We start from the raw sequence: 26,126 nt of genomic DNA, 5'->3' as shown, positions 1-26,126 counted from the left end.
AAAACACATAGTAGTGTAATGTCTGTTAAAGGAACTTTGTTGTAACTGATGTCATGTTAGTCGCACATCTGCAAAAAGTCTAGAATAGCGCGACTAGAATGGCGTGGACACTCCGCATGATCAAAGACAGTGGTTCTCAACTTCTGTACTGGATGACACACTTGATTTAACTAATCAGCTCTAATTCAATTTACATTTAGGCATTTGGCAGACGCTCTTATCCAGAGCGACTTACATTTTTATCTCATTACACAACTGAGCAGTTGAGGGTTAAGGGCCCAACAGTGGCAACTTGATGGTTGTGGGGTTTGAACCTGGGATCTTCCGAACCGCTGAGCTACTCCTGGTCCACGGCTAAAAGGCTAATTACCAGCCTTTTCTTAATTTACATGGGTGTGGTATAGCAAGGAAAACACTAAAATATGCAGGAAAGTGGTCCTTAATTAATAAGGCTGAGAACAAGACTTCTTATAATATTAAGAGGGGAAAAAATAAGCACCCTCCCCTGGTTTGGTTTCCAGCCTGATTTGTATTTCTTTCTACATTGTAAAACAATGCTGACGGCAGAGGTGTGGGCTTGAGTCATTTGACTTGGACTCGAGTCAGACTCGAGTCATGAATTTGATGACTTTAGACTCGACTTGACAAAATATAAAAAGACTTGCAACTCGACTTGGACTTTAACATAAATAACTCGGACTTTCACTTGGACTTGTGCCTATTGACTTGTAAAGACTTGCTACTTCCCATAAAAAGCCCAAAGATAAAAAGTATGTGAACACGGACCCCTCTATCTCTGTTTATGTGTCTGTGCGCGTGTGTGTGACAGAGCGCATGCGCGCATTCGGCACGACATCCAATCAAAGTACGGTAGATTCTTTTGATTCGACAGCGTCCAACACGTGACAACAACGTGCACGCGCCAGTTCGCGAAATGATACCGAAGGTAGTTTTGTTTGCCTATAAAACATTGTCTATATGCGCGGACCACTGAGCTTCTACAGAACGCAGTAAAGGCCAAAAAGGAAATTGTTAGTGTTTTTTAATCCCCTGACGAACTCTAGCCATTAGGATGTGTTTCCCTCGTTATCTTGGACATATTTAGAATGATGAACCTCGGCTGGGTCACTTGTAGGCTGTAAACATGTCAGTACATGCGTTGTATTGTTTATATTTAATCACTGGTATACACTACCCATGATTTGCTGATTTCTTTCATATGCAGTTTGGGTTTATTCAAATAATGTGACCTAGTGAATTGACATCACACGGATAAAATGCTAATTATCTCGCATAATAATAATAATAATAATTATTATTATATAATATTTAATTATAATAATGCTTATTATTATTAATATCATATTATATAATATTTAATTATAATATAATAATAATAATAATTATTATTATTAATAATTTATATATAATAATAATAATTATTACTATTATTATTAATGTCTTGAGACTGTATCTGACGGGTCTCTATTTTGGCATTATGGTTTTGCTGAAAAGGCATATTTGATATGAAATATCAGACAAAATACTGGCATGTTTACAGCCTACAAGTGACTCAGCCGAGGTTCATCATTCTAAATATGTCCAAGATAACAAGGGAAACACATCCTGATGGCTAGAGTTCGTCAGGGATTAAAAAAACACTAACTGTCCTTTTTATTCTTTACCGCGCTCTATAGAATCTCAGTGGTCCGCGCATAACCCTTCGCGGGCGAGCCTTCTCCTAAATGCGCGTTCCCTGTGGCCTTTTCTCGGGGGTGGGGCTAAAAAAACGCATCCTGATGGGGGAACCAACTTCGACACAGCACCGGATTGTTTGTATGAGGTAGCCTACGTGAGTGTATCACACAAGGTAGAGAGCAAAGTTCTTTAATGTTATGTGAAGAAAACAACGTTATTGTTTGTATGAAGTAGCCTACTTCATTGAGAATATGTGCTACCATTTTACATTGCTACTAGCATTTACTAACATTTGTATTTTTATGTATCTGAGCAATGTTCTTTCATAAAAAAAGGTTTGTTTAATAAATACAGATCTTACAACCATACATAATCTGTATACATTTTATTTTTCTGCTAAAAAGACTTGAAAAGACTCGAAAGTCAAACCGTAGGACTTCAGACTTGACTTGAGACTTGTTGGCTTTGACTTGGGACTTGACTCGGGACTTGGGACTTGACTCGGGACTTGAGGGCAATGAATTGAGACTTACTTGTGACTTGCCAAACAATGACTTTGTCCCACCTCTGGCTGACGGCGTCCAAAATATGCAATATCTCCTTTGAACAGTTGTTATTTAGATGCATCTGCTACCCATGATCTGTACTGTCTCCATAACGGCTCTAATCTGAGGCGCTGTTTGTTAATTGGTGATTTCTGAGGCTGCTGACTCTAAATGAGGTCAGCTTTGGCCTTGCTTTCCCGGGAAGGTCTTCATGAGAGACAGTTTCATTATGGTGCTTGAGGGGTTTTGCAAATGCACTTGACAATACTGTTCTTGCAAGAACTACTCCAGAACAGCTGATCTTCGTGTCTCAAAATAAGTAACTGCCTGTTGTTGTTAATTAATTACCTTATGCCATTTGTGTTATTTCATAGTTTTGAAATGTCCACTATTGGTCTTGCATGAAGAAAATAAATTAAAACTTGTATGTGTGTGCTAACCATTTCACTTCAGATTACTTTCTCATAGTAAAACAGTTCAACTCTGGATTAGTTTCAAGTTTGGCTCTATTCTCTGTCTTTGACTCAACTTCAGATCTTGAAGCTGTATGTCTTGCTATTTTAAGTTTTCTTTTTTTTTTTTTTTTCCTTATTGTTTAACAAATTAGCTTGTTAAAATAAGCCACATGGATAAATTGTCAGGCTCATAATTCTGAGAAACATTCAGAATGTGCCAGAGCGTGTGTGAGAAACTTTTCAAGCTAATTTTATCAAAGTAGTCTTTTAGATGGTGAGAACTTGGCTTTGCGTTTATCTATAATGATGCAGGCATAACAGGCACTTTTACAAGGGGGCATGAGGGTTAGTAGTTCAACTGGATTTAAAGCTACAGACACAGAAACAGAGTGCATCTGTAAGGCCATGTTCACACGGGCGTTACGTTTTTTGATAAACGAACGTGCTCTAAACTTCCTTGACGTTTTGTAGTGGTGCTTGATTGACTTCTACACGTGTGTGTTAACCTGTGAGGGCAGTGTTGCGAACTGGATATGAAAGCCCACCGCTACTGGGTTCACTCTCTGACTGCACAACGTCGGATTAAAGGAAAAAAATTTTTTGTGGTATATGAAGAAATATATGAAGTAAGTTTTTCAACACTTTTTTTTGCCCTTTTCCGCATTTTCCTATGTATAGCATGTAGGATCATGGGATACATCCGGTCCTCCGAAGCATAAAATGAACGCGAAGAAAACGAACTAGAAGCGGTTTCCTTGCGTTCGTTGGGTTTTGAACGGCAAGAAAAAGCTGCGTGCAACGTTTTTTTAATGCCGTATAAACGCGCAGCCGGACAAACGCACATCACCAAAGCCCGTGTTTAGGATATTGCCAGATACATTTTAGAGACGTGTAGGACTTATAATTATAACTTGTTTAAAAGGACTATAATATATGACCTTTAAAGGAGGTCACTTTTTTGTAATTTCAAGACATTCTGATGAGCCTCCTGGGTCTGTGAGCGTCTGTGAGTGTGCATGTGTGTGTGTGCTGACAAAAAAAAAGATGCCCCCTAATGTGATCTCATATGAGAAGATTCCCTTCCACCCCCACCATCTTGCTGCTCAGCTCTGCTGTTCTCCGCTTGACAGTATTTCATTTACATAGACATTGAAACGGCACATTTGGAACAGGAGTGAAACTGAGGGAGTTTGAGGTATAAAATATGCATTATTTAAAGTTAGTTTCAGCTGGAGCATAAACAGATACACTTTTTTAGACCTCTAAGACCGATGCTAACCTGTTAAACAAATAGTAAAACATAAGATCATTAAATTGCTATCTCCATCTTCTTATCATTGACTAAACATTTTACCTTGTTAACTAACATGCTTTCTGTCTGTAAGATACGACTGCAGATTGCATCATTTCTAATGGTTTCTTTGTTTTTTCAAAAAAAATTGTCACATTTTCTGGGCTGATGGCTCCTTCTATGAAAAAAAAAACATCTATTTCAATAGGTAAAATAAATTGTAAGGAAAAAAAAACTAAATTGGCACATTACAAAGCAAAAATCAGTCTAAAAAAAGCTGAGAAAAGACACATATCAAAAGAGTTTGGAGACATGAGGATGAAATGCAGTCAGTAAATCCATCAGGGGATTCAATCTCTTCACTGAGAATACAAACGAATACAGGCAATAAACACTGTGCCCAAGGTCAGGCCTTTTTTTCCGTCTTTCTTACCAATTATAACTGTCTCTCTGTACTACATCAACCACATTTATCAATGCTGTCAGTGATAACTTGCTCTCTGCGCTATTTTTCATTCTGGCAGTGAACATCACTTTACTTTTATTTTGTAGTCTGTGTTATTTGTTTCACTAGACTTTTGCACAGGGACGGCAATCAGTAAGAAATAAAACACTGATATGCATGCTGTTATAGTCAGAGGTGGGAGGGAACTAAGCATATGTACCTCATCACTGTGCTTAAGTACAGTGGAACCCTGGTTTACGAGCATAATTCATTCCGGAGGTGGGCTTGTATTCCAAAACACTCGTTAATCAAAGCAAATTGTACTTTTTAACTTTTACTTTACTCAAAAGTACAGCAGATATCTGTACTTTTACTAAACTAAATTCCTATGTGGTCATTGCATTAGCTAACCACAGGAGGTGTAGTATTTGAAGCGGCAATTTCCCCACTAGCTAATTGTGATGCGTTACTTGCTTTTCCTTCGAGACACACCTAACAAACAAAAAGGTGGTTAAAATCAGAATCGGCGCTGGTTGCAGACAGTGACGGAAATAGCATGTTTAAAATCAGGAAGCAGACAGACAGACAGACAGAGAGAGAGAGAGAGAGAGAGAGATTTTTTACTATGGAAAAAGGTTCTGTACTTTTACTCAAGTACACAAGTATGAGGTGGACTTTTACTTATACTTAAGTAATATTTGAGCCCTGAGAAATCACTACTTTTACTCAAGTACAGGTTTTGTGTACCTTGCCCAACTTTGGTTACATGAAACTAATCAAAGATGGCATGGTGTGATGCAGTATTCCCCCCCAGTTTAGAATGTTCATATTAAAACAAATGTTTATTCCTCTTACACTAAAACTACAATTTCCAGCAATTATATCTGTACTTTTTATCACTTTAATGTTGCGGAAACAAGTTTGTTCTCTTTTATTACTTATATTACAGCAGCTATAAATAGTAAGCCCCTCAGCAGGCTCTGAAAAAAACCTTGACAATTTACTGACAAAGCAGAAAGCGCACAGTCCTCAATACTCATGGTGAAAAACTTCCAGCCTCTTCTGAAGACTTTTTCCATTAATGTTAAATAAAAACTTCCCCTCACAGAAAAACCTCACTAAATCAACGGTTATTCATTTTTTTTTCTCTGTTGAGTACAAAAATGTTCATTATTCTGTGTATTATAAGTTTATTTATTATATGGAGTGGAACAACTGTCAGAGCTGCTGGTATAGAAAAACACATTTTGTGATCTGTATCATAATATTTCAGTCAGTTATGCGCAATAAATGCCACTGCTAATGAAAAAAATGGGAAAAAATATAACTCAGCAATATATTAATCTGTAAGGGGTGTTCAAGTCAAACTGGGACTTTTGATTGTACAGAAAAACAGAGTAAAATGGGAGTAAAATCTACCTATGTTGCTTAATATATAAAACCCTTCTACACTAATAAACTTATCTCAGTGTTTTACTAGTGCTTGGATACCATCAAGCTAGACAGTTTTCTCCGTATGACCAGAGCTATGATCGAACCGCCTGCTTCATGTCTAAAACTCCTTAAATGACCTTTTCCTTTAATGGGATAACCTGCTCACTACGCCAAATACACATTACAGAAACTTGGTTGAGAGTTATTGCTATTTCCCCCGTACAATCCTGAACTCGATCTTAGCCATTTTCCTATGTTTCGCCCATTAAAGGAGTTCCTGGGAGGCCAGTGTTTCAGACTGAAGCAGGCAGTTCAATTATGGCTCTGATGGGATGAGAAGACTTTCTACCTTGATAAGTGCATTCGTGTAGCAGGGGTTTATATAGAGACATAAAGGGGATTTTTTTACTCCATAACTGTGTTCTGCAAGCTTTAAAATCATTTAACAGTGATGTACAAATTTTATTACCCAATTATCTTGTAGGGAATAATATAGATGTAACTTATCATTTTCTCAATATCTATACTGAACTGCTATAATATTTATCCTTTGTGAGCACACAGTAGATATTTCAGTCCAACTAATTTTATTTAAACTCCAGTGTCATCAGGTTCTACAGTTTGCTTCTGTTTTTAATTTACTATTATATATTTTTTATTTAACTTTCTACTCATTTGAATCATTTTCTTTTCCAAAAATCTAATTAACATGATTTCTTCTGTTCTTATTTACTATCATTCTTTTATCATTCAATTATCTTTATGCTTATTATTATAATTGCTGCTCATATTAGGTCCCTACCTTATTCTTATTACAGTAACTTTCTAACAAATTTTATGGGTCTCTCAGAGTTGCATTTTATGTAAAATAAAAAAAAAAGTCTTAAATTAAAGACAACTGATACTTTTCTTTTTTTTTCATCGCTTGATTTTCACCTTCGTTTAAACTGACCTTGAAAAGGTGCAAGTCAATTTTATTTATTTTTTTTTGCATGTGTGAACAAAAATAATTGATCAGGCACGATTCCAATCCGAGTGTAAAAAGGGATCTGTTTAGAGTACTGAGATCATAACCAAAGACAGCCAAGGTTCAGCCTACACACTTATATTTCAGAGTCTGCTTCGTCAGAGCACTTGAAAGACTGGATGTGAGGAAAACTGGCACTAAAGTCTGGTACCAATCTATTCAATGTCGAACCAAACAATGACCTTCACCACAATATTGGAGGTTTCTGCACCATAAAAAAAAAACAATCCTTATGTACATAAATAATGGCTATAATAATAAAGTTTTTAAGCATCATTGTCGTCCTCTTTGGCAGTTTCAATAAGTAGTGAACCATATAAGATTTAATATAATGAGCCATATTAGCAGTACATAAGACCCTAATGATAATCTTTAAGCTTGTGTCTTTTGGCTACAAGCTACCCAGTAATTGCTGAAAAACATTTAGGTCATTTAAGATCAATCATTAATTTTAGTGCAGCAAACAACAGAAAATGATAAAGAGGCCGAACATTTGTTGTATTACTATACTTTTTTAATTTTTAAAAATACATGATTCCCACTAGGTGACTAAATTTCAAACCAGCCATTACAAATATAAAGAAACACACTAGTTCTTGGACCACCAGATGCAATACAACCCCAAAGCATGAATTAATCCACCACCATACTTTTCTAGTGAGTTTGTAAGCATCTGTTTTCTCTAAAATGGTGATTATGTTCATGCTCTAAACATCTGATTTCAGTCTCATTTGAACACAGCATGATTGTGTGTTGCAAACTGAAGTAGGGAGCCATTAAGACGGTTGTGCAACATTTCCAGGCAGCTTGCTGTGATGGGGGTATTTTACCAAAACTTACATAGAAATCTCTTACTGTTCAAATCTGAAACCTTGACTTCTGGTAATTTAGAAATGTAGAAAATGTGAAGCAGGGGGATATCAGTGAACTGGATTTTTATGTGTGACAAGAAAGACTTTCTTTCTCCTTAAAAGGTGCCAATAATTTTGGAATGAACTCTTAAAAATGAACTCCTTCTGTAAACACTCTGAAACAAACTTGTGATGTTTTTATGCAGCGGTTGACCTTTAACAACACTCTACAGTCCATTCTTTATGCTCCCTAGCAAACTGAAGCCTTTTTTGTCCTCTTTACGCAGGACAATAACTTCTAAAAGCGAGTAAGATCTTTGCTTGACCACAGGATATGTCTTCTAACATAGATGTTAAAGAAATAGGAAGCTACTCACTGCATCAGTTGAATACTTGTAGCTAAAACTTTCCAATTATTATTATTATTATTATATTAATTATTAATTATCCAATATAAGGCTCTTAACTAATGTATTTTCTTGGTTAAATCCAGGTAGTGATTTTTGCTGGGCTGTGTATAAGGAGGGTGTAAGGTGAAAAACATGAATCTATAAGTGCAACACAAAAGTCTGTCCTCATGAAGGGCGGCAATAATTTTGCAATGAACCGTAAGTGGCTATATGAAGATTTTTATTGCTGCTGGCATGCATTCATAGGAATTTTTCAAGTCGTTGAAGCCCTGACCTTTCACTGTGTGTGTGTGTGTGTGTGTGTGTGTGTGTGTGTGTGTGTGTGTGTGTGTGTGTGTGTGTGTGTGTGGACCTGGTATGTGTCCCACAGACGGATTGTGCAGCGCAGCGGCAGCTCCCTCATCAGCAGGTTGTTCATCCAGCGGAAGGCGAACTGCAGGTACTCCACCTCACACTTCTGGAAATGCAGGTGCACGTCCTCTGGATCAGGACAAATGAGGGGATAAAGTACACAGAACAAGATTTTTACTTTAGAAACATAAAAAAAAAACACTTCTTGCTGATCTATCACTCTTTTAAATCATCTCACAGCTTGACATTTATGTGCGCATGCATGTATGTATGTATGTATGTATGTATGTATGTATGTACGTACAGTGATGTTCAAAATAATAACAGTGTGTTAAAAAAAAGTGAGTAAAGCTCCATATCCATATTATAACTTTTAATTTAAATCACATAAATGGATTGGACACCCTGCACGTTCTATTCTGACATTCACAACATGAAGAAAAATGTGCTAAATGTATTATTAGTTTAATGTAAGTGAAGAAAAACAAATATTAGTCTGTTAAAAAAAATAGCAGTGTGGAGTTCAACTGGGGAGGTAAATTATTCTGTAAAAAACAGGTGTCAAACTAGTTCCCCGTATTTAAAGATAAATGCAGAAAAGGTTGTCCTGTGCATTTCTCTCTGAAAATCAGAGTAAAATGGGTTGTCCAGACAGAAGAACAGCTTACTTTGATTCAAAAGTTGATTAGAGGTGGGAAAACATACAAAGTGCAGAAAATGATGGGCTGCTCTGCTAAAATGATACCAAATCATTTTTAAGCTTTAAAATGGAGACCAAAACCAGAAAGATGTGGAAGAAAACAGAAAACTACCATTCGGATGGATCGAAGAATAACAAAATTGACTCAAAGAACATCTAAAGTTACCTGTTAGTACTGTACTGTTACTATTGGAAGACGGCTATGTGAAGTCAAGCTATCAGCAAGAAGCCCCCGCAAAGTCCCATTGTTGAAAAAATGACATTTGCTGAAGAGGTTACAATTCGCCAAAGAACACATTGACTGGCCTAAAGAGAAATGGTGCAATATTTTGTGGACTGATAAAAGCAAAGTTGTCCTTTTTGGGTCTAGAAACCGCAGACAGTTTTTCAGGCGACCCACAAACACTAAATTTAAGCCACAGTACACTGTGAACACAGTGAAGCATGGAGGCGCAAGCATCATGATATGGGGATGCTTCTCGTACTATGGTGTTGGGCCTCTTTATCACATTTCAGGGATCATGGATCAATTTGAGTACATCAGATCAGAATACTTAAAAAAGTCATGTTGCCTTATGCCGAAGAGGAAATGCCCTTAAAATGGGCGTTTCAACAAAACAAAGACCCCAGACACACCAACAACAAGCAGCATCTTGGTCCCAGACCAACAAGATTGACGTTATGGAGGGGCCAGCCCAATCCCCAGACCCTAATCCAATAAAAAAAGGTGTGGGCTGACATTATAAAAGCTGTTTCTGAAGCAAAACCAAGAAATGTAGAGGAATTGTGGCATGTAGTACAATTGTCACAGATATGAAGCAGTTCTCACAAACCATAGTTATACAACTAAATATTAGTTTAAGGATGCACAAGAAAGATTAAGATCTTTAAGCATTTTTGTTTAAATGGTAAATTCATCACTTTATTAAGATGAGTGATGACACTGCTATTTTTTTTAACAGACTAATATTAGTTTTTCTTCACTTACATTAAACTAATATTACAATAAGCACATTTTTCTTCATGTTTTAATTCATAATAGAATGTGCAGGGTGTCCAATGCATTTGTGTGATTTAAATTAAAAGGTATTATATGGATATGGAGCTTCACTTACTTTTTTTCACCACACTGCTATTATTTTGAACACCACTGTATGTATGTATGTATGTATGTATATGATGAACTAACCTACTGGATGTGTATAAATACAGTATATTGAATAAAGTAACCTACTGGTTTCTCAATCAAAAATGTCTCTACACCTGTCCTGCTGAATTTAGATTACAGCCTCCCACCGAGTTGCACATAATTACATTCGATTGGTAATGAAGAGAGGTGGAATGCGAGAGGCTCAGAGCAATGAGAATAGGAATGTTTAATATATAAAGCATCCATTCAGCAGGGAAAAGGAAGAATAAGGATGGCGTTAAGGAGGAGGCTCTATCGACTGCGCCCGTGATGGATTTCGACAGAATCCTGCCGCAGCTCGCCGAGAGGAGAATGAGCGACTGGGTATCTTTCAGAATGATAATGGACACTTTAACAGAGTCAAAGCAATAGAGGGGGGAGAAAAAAATCTGAATTTCAAAATATCCTTGCTGTTGAGCGTTCTTGATTCGTTACATAAATCTCGCCTCACATGGGATCCCAAACAGTCAGCTGTGTATTGCATGCGGAAAGCAATAACTCACTTTGAATCGGAACTATTTATATTCTCGTAAAGATTCGATTTGGAACACAGCCTCATATTTTTCCTTTATATGCTGGCATGTCAGTTCTGCATTTTTCTTGTACGTGTTAATTGTTAATTGCAGGACATACTAAGGAATCTGTTACTCTTGTAAGAAATCCTTTAGGAACAGGTATGAATAGGATATTGGCCTGTGTAGGTGTGTCCCATGTCCTAGTCTTAGAACTTTCCATTTGCTATCCATAATGGTTTGTGCATTTGTGTTTACAAGCTCACTGCCATGTGTGAGTGCACCAGCACTGCAGTTGGCTCCAATACAATTCCATAACAATTTCCATCCCTCTAGCAAGACGACTGCCTTCTGTAAAGTGCCAACAGTATAATCTATAGTGATTCAGAATTCAGATGTTGTTGGAATTATGTAAGCAAATAATACTGTAGAACTTGGGGTAAGGTCACTAGTGGATGGTCTGCTAACCCATTGAAGGACACAAGCACACACACACCCAATCACACGCTATGGGCAATTTAAAAATCAGCCTACAGTACATAGCATGGCTTTGTCTTGTGGGAGGAATCCAAAGTACCACCAAGCCTTGAAGATTGGACCACTCAACCATGGTGAGGCGGCATTGCTAACAAATAAGTCAGATGCTGAAGCACAAGAAACCATCGAATAAATTTAGCACGCTAGTGAAACCAAAGGTGGAAGGTAACGAATTACATTTACTCGCGTTACTGTAATTGAGTAGGTTTTTTTTTTTTGTATTTCTACTTTTTAAAGTAGTTCTGTCATAAAAATCTGTCATTTTACTTTTATTTAAGTATGTTTTGTTTGAAGTATTGTACTTTGCTACATTTTAAATCAGATTTGCTACTGAGTAAAAAAATAAATGAATGAAAATTGCACCCTAAAAACCACTGCACTGATTGATTGATGGGGACTGATTGGGGGAGAACAAACGCGCCAAACTCACAAGAACGATGGAGACGGACAAAACAGTTGCCAGTGATGCAGACCCAGCTGAAAGCGAAATGGCATCAAATTCCTATGAAGCAATCTCCTGGCCATATTTAAGCGACCACTTTGATTTTAAGCACAAGAAAGGCAACAGCTTACTTTTACTTGAGTAAATTGAGGAAAACTTATATGATGACTGGAATGACTCGGCCTGTTTTTGGACCTTATTGTCAGTTTTAATCTCTTGGTAATCTGACTTATGTGCATCAAAAGTATTATATCTGGTCCCTCAGACTTAGTCTTATGGTAGTCACACCTTTATGCTAGTCTCTTTGGTATTCGTCAGGCATACTGAATAAAAATTTAATAACAAATTTTCTTTGATCTCTATATATGCAGTCACTGTAAATCTATAAAAAAATAAGCAACTTAAAATTTCCATAGCGTTTCGAAAATATTTATTGTCAAGTTTTAAAAACAACGTTAAACATGTGAACAGACTGATCTTTGATGGCCTTGTATATTTTCTTGAATTTTGTATGGAATACAAACAATCTTTAATTAATCTTGAGCTGATCTGCATAGTTAATTTGCCTGCTGCTGGACTCTCAGTTCAGGTATTTTACACGCCCCTTACCTTGGACTGCTATGCATAAGTTTGCTTAAACTCCCCGGGTTTTGTCTCATAGAAGCGCTTCACATTGATGCTTTTTTATTATTGCCACAATTGCTGAACATATGAGACAAATTGGTTTTAAACTTTCCACACGAAGAATAAACATATACTGATTTGTCCATTTATCTCTAAAAGTTTGGTTTTAATAGTCTACTTCAATTTTTGTGGATTAAGCCATGCTTTGTCTTGCTTTTGTTTCTGTTTCTTCCTTAACATTGTCCATACATGGTTAACTGCCAGGGTTGATTGGCTCTATTGAGTGATGCGTATATCTGCACCTATGTTGAGGTGCACTAGGTATATAAATAATCCCTATTTATCAGAAAAAGATCAGAGTTCGGACAGATCCATTCATTTGGTCCGGATCCAAATCACAGTCTGTCATTAGGTGATGCCTGCTGTATACTCTACAATTATTTTTAGTAGTTTTAATGCAAAGAGCAAGACTAATCCTTGATCGATCCACAGGTACCATTGTGGGCTGGCCCTCTATTCAGCACTTTGAGCTCAACTTTCTTCTACCCTAAACATACAATATGTATTGTCATAAATAAAATACGACTCTATAGATAAGGTGCGGAATTTTTATTTTTTCACCCGGGTTTCTGGAAACAAACATGAATGAGAAGAGTTGTCAATTTTGCTAGACAGCAGTAGTACAGATTCTCCGCTAGTAACCAAAAGGTTGTGAGTTCAAATTCTCAGAATGGCAGAAAGCCATGGCCGGGCCTGTAAATAAATCACTTATACTGCCTCAAGTGTAGGATCTCTCTGGATGTAAACCCTGCTACAAAATGCATAAAGCGTGAACATGTGAGAGAGAGCAAAACACTACGCCATGTAGCGCCTTGGCCTTGCAGAAAAAAAAAAACTTGCGTCAAAGGATCCCGCTGCTGAAAGTGCAAGAGCCAGAAGTGCTGACTGAAGCCAAATGAACGCACCATAATAATCATTTTAGTCCCGGTCTGTTAACTTTCATTTCCTTTGTCAAAGTCTCAGACATGATAATGTGCCCTTTATATTCCTAAAAAAATATAAAAGACAGGAGCTGAGCTCAGGTCATCTCTGAACAAATGAAAAGATATGTGAAGTAAAAGAAAAAATAGAGATAATAGTTGGTAATTGTTCTAAAGGATCAGTTAATTGCTACAGAACTGATGTTTCTCACTGATTTAAATGATATTTAAAGATTATTTTTAAAAGGTTCACTCTATGCACTTTAAAATCTACTGGTGAAGTTGAAAAAAAATTAAAAATAATAAAAAAAAAATACAATAAAAAGGTGAACAAGTCACTTTTTTTGTTTGTCACATTAAAGTATTTGAACTAAAAAGCTTTTCAAATGTCATGGCACTTTCTCAGAGTCTTTTTGATTCACAAGAACTCTTTCTTTTCTTAGCCATGTACTATAACGATAAATGAAAGTGTGGGTCATAAATATTCAGACAGTTTTTTTTTTTGTTTTGTTTTACGAAGACGAACATTGATTATGAGCTTATTCCTTCTCTACATATCCACTATCTAAGGCGACATGCTTTTCTAACGGATGGATGAGCTGGAGGAGACCGTCTTCTTTTTGGCTCTTGAGGAAAAGTGCCACCTCAGTAATCATCACCTTCTTTTAAAGTGGTTTCTTTAAGTGACGGAAAAGGAAGAAGTCGTGAATCTCCTTCACATTGTTCCCCTTCAAATGCAAGAAACAAGCATTTAACAAATTTTTTTTATGCCCTTTTGGTTTTGACCCTCTGGCATTGTGTGGGATTATACTGCACGTTTTTTAAACAAGAAAAAAATGTTCATGAACGTACTCATTTCCGGAGACATAATTTGGACAATACTTTCCATTTTTTCATACAATAAAACTAATTTTATAAATGTATTTTACACGCCATCACCTTGGACTGCTATGGATATGTTTGTTTAAAGTCCCTGTGTTTAATCTCATTCTGGCGCTTCACACTACTGCTTTTTATTATCGCCATACTTTCTGAACATATGAGACAAACTCGTTTGAAACTTTAAACGCAGGAAGAAAAAACGTATACTGATCGGGTCTATTCATCTCAAAAAAGAAGGAATTCACCAGGGAGCTCTGCAATACCAAAAAAACATAGAAGGCAACAAAAGACATTAACATCTGCCCAAGCAAACTCTTTGAAAGAAGTAGCTGTATTATGGTCGAAGTCTACCATTAAGAAATACCATAATGACTATATGGACGGTTTACCTCAAGATGATAACACTTTAAAAATAAATAAATAAATAAAAAATTACAGGTTAGACTTTGCTAGATCTTTAAAAAAAAATTTAGCTTATGTTCCTAGGACTAACTAGAAACTGCTCCTTAATTAGTGTATGATCATCTCAGTCTCATGCTACTTTTAGTCTTATTTTACTCAGAATGTTTCTAACAGTAATCTCAGTCTTATCAATCTACTGTTTATAGTTTCCAATTAACAAGGACAATCATTCTAGTCTTATGGCCTTACTCCTTGTTAAAAATATTCGTATGAAAATTAATTTACACAGGACACGTTTTTAAAGCATGTCTTTAGTGTACGTAACAAATGGTATCACTTATATGGAAATTATTTTCAAATGCAGTTTAATCCATATTGGTTTCTCTAAGGATAACTCACGCTAGTTTATATTCTTCTCATTTTATTTTAAGCCACTTTTTGCTAGTCTCACTATAATGCATGTTCTAGAACGTTTCTTTTTACTAATCTCAAAACTCATTCCTTCTTTTTTTATGTTTTCCTCATCTTTCTTCCCTTTGCCAGGTTTATAACACTTTTATACTATCATCATGATTTTCTGCCTCACTTGTCTCAAAACATTTTCTTCCCTTGTCTTATTTTATGCTAGCTTCATCTATGCTCTCTTTACTATTCTCTCTCTTATTGCTAGTTTTATTACTTGCTGCTTTGCTCGTCTCAGAAAGCTTCCTTTTTCTTGTCTTATTATGTTATACTCATCTCTCCACCCTCCACCTAGTCTCACATTTTGCTAGATTCATTACTTTTAACATTGCTAGCCTGACAAATCTCTGCTACTTGTCTTCTATTCTCTGCTTATTTCTGCTTCTTTTGCTTGCCTTATGCTATGCTAATCTTAATTTACCTTCATTAGTAGCAGTCATATTATATTTATCCCTCTTTTCCCAGCGTACAAAACTGCCTGTGATTTTGGAGTCCGGGTCGTACTTGGAACTTCACTATTAGTCCCACTTTAGTTGTGCTAGGATAAAACACTTCCTAGTAAAAGTGTTGTAAAGATGGCGGCCTCACCGTCAATCCTGCTGATGAGCTCCTCCAGCGCCTTCACTTTTTTCTGAATACCAGGCTGAGCAAATGTGTAATTATCCTGTAGAATCAAAACACATGCATTAATAATACTCAGACTCACTGCAACGCCAAATAGCTTTCTGCTAGTGCTGCTTTTAATGGCACGCCGCTGTGTAGGACTGATCTTAATTAATTGGAAATATTCTGGGGATTTTTACTTCTCTGCACTGTTTCTCTTCATTGTTTTCCCACTTAAAAGGTTTATATTTCTCTAAAGCCTGAAATGGTGATCTAGAGAATATTGGAACTGATGGTTTATAGCAGTTCCAAAAGGCAAATTTAATACAAACTGGATCAGCCTGACCTTTTATTATTTTTGCATAATTACTAGTCGTTTTTTTTAATATAGAATATTATTCTTAATATCTTTCACTCTTTTATTATTTACTTTTTATGACACAATATTTCTTCTCAATGTAATTTTCACTTGCTTATTTGAAAACTTGCTTAATCTAATTTGCCCACTCATTCTTTCATTCACCCACCCAATCGGATCCTCACTAATACACCCGCCCATCCATTTAACACCCTCACTTGTCTATCCACTCTCTGACTGACATATCATCCCTCCCTTCCTCCTTTACTCAATGATCCATCCAATCTCTCACGCTTTTACTCACTCAACCATCCACCAGCTCACCCAAACCCCCTATCAACCTCTCACTTGCACCTCTACTGCCCCATCCACCCACTCACACACCCACAAACTCACTTCCTCAATAACCTACCTACTCACACACTCACTGACCCAATCACCCACTTTCATACACATTTAAATTTCAGACAAATTTTCATAATTCTCGTTTGACTGTGTAAAGCTGCTTTGCGACAGTGACAATTTTTAAGTGCTATACAAATAGAATTTAACTGAATTGAACTTTCATCACTTTCTCAATGACCCACCAACTTTCATCACTGAGCCACCCACCCACTTTCTCACTAAACCCCATCACTGATCCAGCCACAAATTCACTTCCTCCATCATCCAACCACCCACCAGCCCATTCTCTCACTAACCCACTCACCCAACCGCTCACTGATCCATTTGCTTACTACCTAAACCGTTCACTCACTCATCCTCCCACCCCCTCCATTATCCTTCAATCCACTTACTCCATCACTCCCCAGGCCATTCACACATTCGCTCACCTTTTTGTTCCATCATCCACTACCTCACTGACCCATCCACCCACTCAATCCCTGGTATTCCATGGGAGATTAAGCTCCTGTGTAACTGCTACTTAATAACAAGTAGCTTCTACGTTATTTTACTGACCAAAAAGACGAGAGCCCCGCCAACGTGTTTTCTATTAGCTTACAGTACTGAGACTTATAAATTTTAAGATCAAAGTTCAACTAGATAAAGCCGGTGTAATGCGAAACTTTCCCTCCGGGGTACAATCTTTTCTGCAGGGTGAATTTTATTCGTGTTTGGTCTGACTGCCTTCTTTAGCTGCACGAAACAGAAAAACATATTTTTTTGCTGTACCAAGGGGTCAAAAATCATAAATAATACCACCACGATATGTTGGCACCCTTGAATTCTTCTTCTAATGTGAAAAACAGGACTTCACAGCAACAGAAAAATGGAAACACACAGAACATATACACACACCTGTATGCCATCCAGCAGCTTGCTCATACACCAGAAGCTGTCGGCTTCAATGTTGCGTTGCGTTTCCAAAGGCAGAGCAGCCATTTCAAAGTTCTCCATGTCCTCCTCTGGAAAACACACACACACACAGTCGTTGAACAGATGACAGGTACACACCTACCTCACGTGTTTTGGCTAGTTAGCATTTCCTCAGGGTACACGTTTGTGCTTGTGTGCTGAGGTGACACAGGGCTGTCAAAATGCTAACAAACATTGCCGGGGTCTCTAATGTTTCTCCGTCTGTCTTTGTCTCTCTCTTTCTCCACGCTCTTTTGACAGCAGTTACCATTCCTTACACATTAAACAGTGAGTGCTAAATAGTCCTGTTACACACATTGTGCCTCACAAGATTCCCCCATGCCCTCAGGACACTTGATTCACCACAGGAACACAACGCGCACACACTTTAGCTCACTTGATCCTTTTCATGTTTCTTCATTTTTCTGACTTCGAGGAGAGATACAAAACAAAAAGTAATTTCTTAGCAAAGCTTTGTTGTCTATGGATTTATCCAGTATTCCTTACAATAAAAATACTATTAAACTGTAAGGCGATTAGGCTTATTTTCAGATGTATTTACTAAATGCCACTACAACAAAATGCTACTTAAACAACAAGAGCAACTTGCCAACAATTAATCATTAGTTCTAATTAAACAAGAAATACTCTAATACACTCTCACTTATACCACTTTCCCTGTTCAGGGTTGCTGGAGGCCTGGAGCCTAATTCCAGGGAACTTGGGGCACAAGGTGGTATGATGTACCCTGGATGGGATGCCAGTCTAATGGTTCATAGCAGTTCCAAAAGGCAAATTTAATACAAACTGGATCAGCCTGGCTTTTTATTATTTTTGCATAATCACTAGTTGTTTTTTTATATAGAATATTATTATTAATATCTTTCGCTCTTTTATTATTTACTTTTTATGCCACAATATTTCTTGTCTCAATGTAATTTTTACTTGCTTATTTGAAAACTTGCTTAATCTAATTTGCCCACTTATTCTTTCATCCAGCCATCCACTCACCCCCTCACCCATCTCTTCACTCAATCACCCACCTAATCGGATCCTCACTAATGGACCCACCCATCCATTTAACACCCTCACTTGTCCATCCACTCTCTGACTGACCCATCATCCCTCCCTCCCTCCCTCCGTCACTCAATAATCCATCCAATCTCTCACACTTTTACTCACTCAACCATCCACTAGCTCACCCAAACCCCCTATCAACCTCTCACTTACACCTCTACTGCCCCATCCACCCACTCACACACCCACAAACTCACTTCCTCAATAACTTACCCACCCACACACACACTGACCCAATCAACACATTTAAATTTCAAACAAATTTCCATAATTTTCTTTTGACTGTGTAAAGCTGCTTTGTGACAATGACAATTTTTAAGTGCTATACAAATAGAATTCAACTGAATTAGTAACTGGAATTAGTCCATTGCAGGGCAAACAAGCACACACACTCATTCCATCACACACTACGGGCAACTTGGAAACACAGATTAGACTAATCTTTGGACTGTGGGAGGATAATAAACGCACGTAGACCGCAAGCAAGAATCGAAAAATCAACTATGGGAGGTGTGAGGATAGAGCGCTACATGCCTACTCTTATACATTTATTGTTGATTACCATCCACACCATCTATAACAACAACAAACACAACCTACAAGCCCTGACACTGGAGACTTCTTAAAACATATGCCCTTAGGTGACAGATTACCATGTCAATGATCATACATTTACACAGTTAAATAACATGCTATATTTTTGTTCATTATCAGTTTTATATAACATGACACACCCATCACACAAGTGCCTGTGAATGACTTGTTATTACAGCATAGTAATGATAAAATATAAACTGAAACGACCATCAGAAATTCTGTTAGAGAAATTTAATCAACTGACCAATCAGGATTAAGGATTAAAAATTCCCATCAGTCATTGCGCCTTGCTGGAGCATTAAAAAAAATGGAGTTTCAAAAAAGAATTTTATATATTTATTATCAATATTATCGAGGACGACATCATATTAAAAAAAATACAATTTATTTTAAATTAGGGAATCCTTAGTAGTATATAATCTAGTAATCTGTAAAATAAATATGTGTACATTTTTAATCATTTATTATTATAATGAATCAATCATTTATTTACAAGTTACATACATCTCATTGGTGTTTTATAAAATTATCAGTTTTTGTTTCAATAAATATTCAATATTTAATGTGCTTATGTTACCATGGTAACACATGGAAAAAGTGACATATGCACTGGTGAGTTTTGTTGGGGGACGTTCCCTTTACCGGCATTCACTGCAAACTAAGCAGGGAGTAGGGAGCACCCTTTGAAGTACACTTTGGAATGGAACGCAGCCTTAGTCGTAGCCAGAATCAAAAGCCATTAACCAGGAAGTGCGAAAACAGCAGCCAACGAATCTTTTGTCCGAGAGACACTTCTAGCAAATGCAGGGTTAGCTCAGTGGTTAAGACGTTGGACTATGGATCTATATCTACGGATCAGAAAATCACGGGTTCAAACAGCAGCACCACCAGGCTACCACTATTGGGGCCCTTAACCTTCAGCACCTCAGTTGTGTAATGAGATAAGTGTAAGTCGCTTTAGATAAGGGTGTCTGTCAAATACTATAAATGTAAATGCAACTGCATATTTCATCTGATACTTTACATTAGGGAACAGTGCATCATACAGGACCTGAATAAAAAAAGCTATCCATTATAGACCTACAGGAATGACCATGGATAACATCCAAGTGTAAATTTTTCTCTCTAGCGATGTGGAATCCCCGTGGCTCAAACAGACAGTCTCTGAAGCGAATAATGACATGACAAACACTTTTTCATTTAAAAAAAAAAAAAAAAGAGTAATTATATTTTTTATAATGGACAATACAATGATGACCAAAAGTGGTTTATGAAATGACATCAATTGGCAACAGGGTCATAGGCACCCAATGTTCATTTATGCACCTGGGGAACCACAAATTGCTGGAAAAATTGGGTCCTGGCACTCATGTACAGTAGATGTTACCACTACCACCTACCTAAACATCGCTGCAGACCAAGTACACACGTTAATAGTAGCAGTAATCGCTACTTGGAGTGGCCTCTTTCAGAAGGATAACTCATCCTGCCAAGACATTTCAGAGAATGGTTTAAGGAACATGATAAAGAGTGCAAGGTTTTGACTCAGCTTCCAGATTTTCCAGATCTTAATCTGATCGAGCATCTGTGGGATGTGCCAGACAGAAAAGTCTGATCTGTCGAGTCCCCACTTCACAGACTATAGAACTTCAAGGGTCTACTGCTAACATCTGGGAGCACATGTTCACAGCTTCTTGTCGAGTCGATGCCTTGATGGAGCACAGCTGCTGTACTTTTTTTGCAATGAAATTATCATACTTTTTAGTCAATTTATTCACACTAGACTATAGGACAAACTAACTCCTTTCTAGATTCCCTCTGCTCTGAGGATGCACAACTGATATACATGACAAAGTAAATAAGGTATATGTTGCATTATTATTATAACAGACATTTTTAATCGATGTATACATTCAAAAACAAAGAAAATCTATATCCAAATGTATGAAAGCTCATGTTCCACTTTGAGCCTAGCATTAGTGTAACAAAATAAGCTTTTGCTAAACTTTTTTGCTAAACAACTTTCATGTAGGGGAAAAGTATCCCTCTCTTTCTCTCTCGCTTTTCAACAACACGGCATTTGTATTGGGGGAATTTTTTTTTTTTTCATCACATCTGGAGGTGTTTTTGCTTATAAAAGACAGAATAAATAATGAGGCCTGACACAAAAAGGAGAAATTCATTAAAATGAGGGCAGATGAAAATGATAAACAGTCAATTAAGGGTCAGTAGCTCAAGTCCAAATGTTTAACACCATTGCTGTACACGGACAAAGATTTACAAACAGTTCATCTCTGCTTTTAAGCCTCATAGGTGTATCTGTGAGAGTGCATCATTTGCACGAGAGAGAGAAAGAGAGAGAAAGAGAAAAGTTGAAACAGTAAACAGATCTGAGCAGATGTGAGGCCGTTCCAGATGTCCTCTTAAACCCTGAGAAAGATTTGCATTGCAGTGAGAGCATCTGGGAACGGCAGGAGAAGCTGAACAGGTGTTTGGACAGAACAGAGGGGGAAAACGGGTTATGAAGGAAGACATACCGGTCTCTGTGTCACAGGGATGTCACAGGTCTTTAGGCTAAGAGTGTCACGGCTCTCCTCCCACCCACTTCCAGAACACCCCTGCTGAGCTTCACTGGACTCTCACACACTTGCACACAAAGCCATTTGCACCATGCAGTGACAATCATGTTTAAGGATTAAAAAAAAATAAAAACCCTGAGGTTTTAGTACTCACAAAACTCTAAGCATCTTAAAGGAATGGAGTCACTGTGCCATGCTTCACCGATCTTATCCTATCACAGACCACAGGAGCGCACGCACGCGCACACACACACACACACTCTTCAAGGGAATCTGCAATGCAAATGTGTCCAGTCGGGAAAATAACTACAGTGCCTTTTTATTGTGACACAAACAATAATTAAAGCAAAAAAAAGGAAAAATATTGGGGGGGTTGGGGTGCACATAAATATTCATTGCTTTTGCAATACAAACCCTAAATAAGATGCGGTCCAACCATTTAACTTCTAGAGTCCCATAATTACTCGATTAAGGTTCACTTTTGTGCAATCAGTGTCACATGATTGGTCACATAATGTCAGTATAAATATGCTTGGTCTGAAAGTCTGCAACACTACTAAACATGCAATGCGATGACCAATCAGCTCTCCAAACATGTCACAGGCAAAGTTGTGAGAAAAGTATAGGTCAGGATTAAGTTACAAAACGTTATCCAAAAAACTTTAAACAACCCATAGAGCACCAATAAACCCATTATAAGTAAATGGAAAGAATTATGGCACTACAACACACCTGACAAGAGAAGACCGCCAATCAAAACTTAAAGACTAGGAAAAAGGGCATTAATCAGATTTGCAACAAAAAGCACAAGGAGAACAATGAAGGAGCTGCTAAAATCCACAGCGGGGACCGGAATAGCTGTCCATAGGACGATTTTAAGCCATAGAAGAAAAGCCATTTAAGCTTTATGGAAGAGTGGAGAAGAAAAAAAAACATTGGAAAAAAGACAAAAATAAAGACATACAGTAAACGCACACTTTGCGACACAAACCCATGACCTTAAGAACACGATACCTAGAGTGAAGCATGGTGGTGGCAACAATATGCTGTGGGTATGCTTTTCATTGGCAGGGACCGGACTTGTCGTGACAATAGATACAGAGCAATTCTCGAAGGAAACCGGTTTTAATCTGCCCAAGATTTGAGACTGGGACAGAGGTTTATCTTTCAGCAGGACAACGACCCTAAACATACTACACTGGAGTGGTTTAACCTCCTGGGACCTGGACTGTTGTGTACCTTCTCCTCACTGTTTCTTTTTATTAGCACCAGATATCTATACCACTTTATCAATGTCTTTAAACGGGAACAGGTTTGGCAAAGGAATAATACCCAACAGTCCTCTTAGGAGGCTCTTACGAGGATATAAACCCAGTGTAGTTTGGAGAAAATGTGAAGTCTACATATGACGATAGTGGGGTTTTAAGAGGGTAAAGAAATATTTGAATGCCATGGAATTGCCTAGTCAAAGCCCAGGCCTCCATGCAATTGGGAATCGGTGGCATGACTTGATTCCTGTACACCAACTTGACCAATTTTGCCTTATAGAATGGGCAAATATTTTGGGCACCTGAGTACATGTGAACCTTCCAGATTACTTTTCTTTTTTGTATTAATAATTGTTTGTGAGGGCCTCCGAGTGGCGCAGTGGTAAAGTGCTCGCTCTATCATCCGGAGATCACAAGGTCGATTTCCGGGTGATGCTGTAACCTGACGCAGCCAGAGGTCTACAGAGAGCTGATTGGCCGAGCTCTCTCAGAGGGGAGGGATGAGAGGTACTCGTGCTCCCACATTAACACGGCTCTACAAGCCAATCAGGGGCGTCTGTGAGCTCACGCAAGTGCTGTCCTCAGAGTGTGTTACGCCGTCCCCATTGGTGCGTGAGTAAGCAGTTCGAAAAGATGCGGTCGGATGGCGTCACATGGTTTGGATGAAACATGTGATAGTCTTCGGCCCTCCCGACTGAGTGGTAATAGTAGCCTTAATGTGGGAGCCCCTTAGTGACGGGGAGGAACTGGACATGACTAAATTAGGGAGAAAATCTGTGAAACTCCCCATTCCCTAAAAAAATATATATATAAATAGAAAAATTGTTTATGCTAAAAAAAAATAAAAAATAAAAATACATATATTTTCCAGGTTGTAAAGGAGCAAAACAGGGGAAAACACCAAGGGGATGTATACTTAGTGTCGCAAGGCAGTGTAAGAGCATGAATATACCCTCATAACATGATGATTACACTCTGTTCAATCTCTCATCTTAAATGTATTTGTTTCTGTATTCGCAAGGCACCATCACTCTTCTCAGACTTGTTCAGGATCTGTGATCAATTTCAGAGACATAGTAGTGGGTTGAGTTTCCCAGCAACTTTGGTTGCAGAAACATAAAATTCTATTAGAAGCTATGATTTGTTCGATTATACATGTTACATCCCAATACAAACGGCTACATGTTTATGTTTGGAAATGGCTTTTAAATATGCAATAGCAAGAGACACAGCTGCACTTCCTCTCATTATGATGATTATATTTGTTGGTGGAAATATCTGATGCGCTCCACTCTCCTGTTGCGGTTTCTTATTTGTTTGTCGAGGAGCTCTTTTCTGTGCTGTCAGCATGATTGGATGTTATGTTAAAGAGCGACATGACTAGTTGTAATTAGAGATGGGGAAAAATCGATTCAGTGACGTATCATGATTCTTTTGTTTGGCAATTCATGTATGGCCACATGGACTTAAAAAAAAAGAAAATAAAATAAATATTTATACAATTGTGATATTGTATCGAGTGGTTCGTGGTGATTCCCATCCATAAGTTGTTAGAGTTTCCGACTCTAAATGATTGAGCATATTGTTTACACTGTTAAAGTAGAGAGAATTCCTGCAAGGATTTGCATTATTCCTGTTAGTTAATACCAATATTTTACACTGCTGATCTGTTGGATTCTTAGTTTTGTCTGCTCAGATGGTGTTGATTAATTTTATATAACAGCAGCCCAGACAGTAGTTCGAGGCAGATTAGGTTTTTATTAGTTTACTCAGTTTAATCAGAGGCACTATCAAAAACACTCTGAGCAGCTGCATCACTGTCTGGTTCGGGAATTGTGCCATCGCGGACCGCAAGACCCTACAGCGGATAGTGAGAGCAGGCGAGGTGATCATCTGGGTCTCTATCACAGACATCCACACCACACGCTGCATCCGCAAAGCCACCAGTAATGTGGCTGATCGGTCACACCCCTCTCACTCACCCTTCACCCTTCTGCCATCTGGAAAAAGGTACATCACATCCAGACTGTTTAACAGCTACTTCCCACAATCCTCAACAAAAAGGGGCTGAACTAAAACACACGCACACACACACACACTGAGATAAACACCATCACCTCAATACAATGAGACTGAACTGATAAACACACTGATCTACAATTCAATACAATTAAATTCAATTTTATCTGTACAGCGCTTTTAACAATGGTAATTGTCTCAAAGCAGCGTTACACAATCAAAAGAAATTATAAAAGTTTGTACAAAATGTGAATGTGTATGAATTTAAATGATTAGATAGTCCCTGATGAGCAAGCTGAGGGCGACGGTGGCAAGAAAAAAACTCCCTGAGATGGCACTTTTAGGGATTTACCCAAAATTCACATAAGTAGTTTAATTTGAACCTGTCAGTAAAATAAAACTTCCTCTATACCAAGGGTACTACTCAACCTAGTCTCTCCATACCATGTCAGGCCAACTATTGAATTCTCCTTGAAAATCTTCCCTTGCTGCAGCTGATGGTCTCCCATTGTGTGGTTTGTCTTCAGGGCTGGTTTCCCCTTTTTTAACCTCCTTCATCCATCTGTGCGCAGTGCTCTTGTCAATGGTGTCATCGCTGTAAACATTATGTATTGCAGTGGGAGACCATCAACTGGGGATTTTTAAAGAGAATTTGAGAGTTAGGATCAACGATGACCAAAAAAAAAAATAAATAAAATAAAAAAATGCACAGCTTGTGATGAAGACTGTTGAGTAGTTGCTTTGTATAGAGGAACCTGTGCAGTATGATCAGTACAGCCCTTGTATGTTCTATATAGGTTCTTATGTTTAATAATAAATGGATTTAAATGCAAGTTATTTAACAAAAACAACAAAAAAAGAGGGTTTCATTAAGGAGATTTCTATTTAATCTTCATACGTATATTTAAAGTTTTCGACTACAGTTAAATCTTCAAAATGGAGCATGTTTTTACTTTCCAGTTTCTTAGTAACATGACAAAGTATTTTTTTATATATACTGTATATACTTCAATAAAGAGAAGAAAGAAAGCG

General features: G+C 37.7%; 1 protein-coding gene across 1 annotated transcript in view; it reads right to left on the bottom strand.

Moving 5' to 3' along the window:
- Positions 1-26,126, bottom strand: part of tbc1d22b (TBC1 domain family, member 22B) — a 72,024-nt gene that overhangs the window by 4,642 nt on the left and 41,256 nt on the right. Inside the window, exons 8-10 of the mRNA XM_053504122.1 lie at positions 17,498-17,604; positions 15,826-15,901; positions 8,509-8,636 (exon numbers count right to left, since the gene is read on the bottom strand). Of these exons, the coding sequence (XP_053360097.1) occupies positions 8,509-8,636; positions 15,826-15,901; positions 17,498-17,604 (311 nt within the window). The remainder of the gene's footprint in view (positions 1-8,508; positions 8,637-15,825; positions 15,902-17,497; positions 17,605-26,126) is intronic.

Source organism: Clarias gariepinus, chromosome 9 (assembly GCF_024256425.1).
Source record: "Clarias gariepinus isolate MV-2021 ecotype Netherlands chromosome 9, CGAR_prim_01v2, whole genome shotgun sequence".
NCBI lineage: Eukaryota > Metazoa > Chordata > Actinopteri > Siluriformes > Clariidae > Clarias > Clarias gariepinus.
Note: the sequence above shows the minus strand (reverse complement) of the source record. Positions and strands in the feature narration are given on the sequence as shown.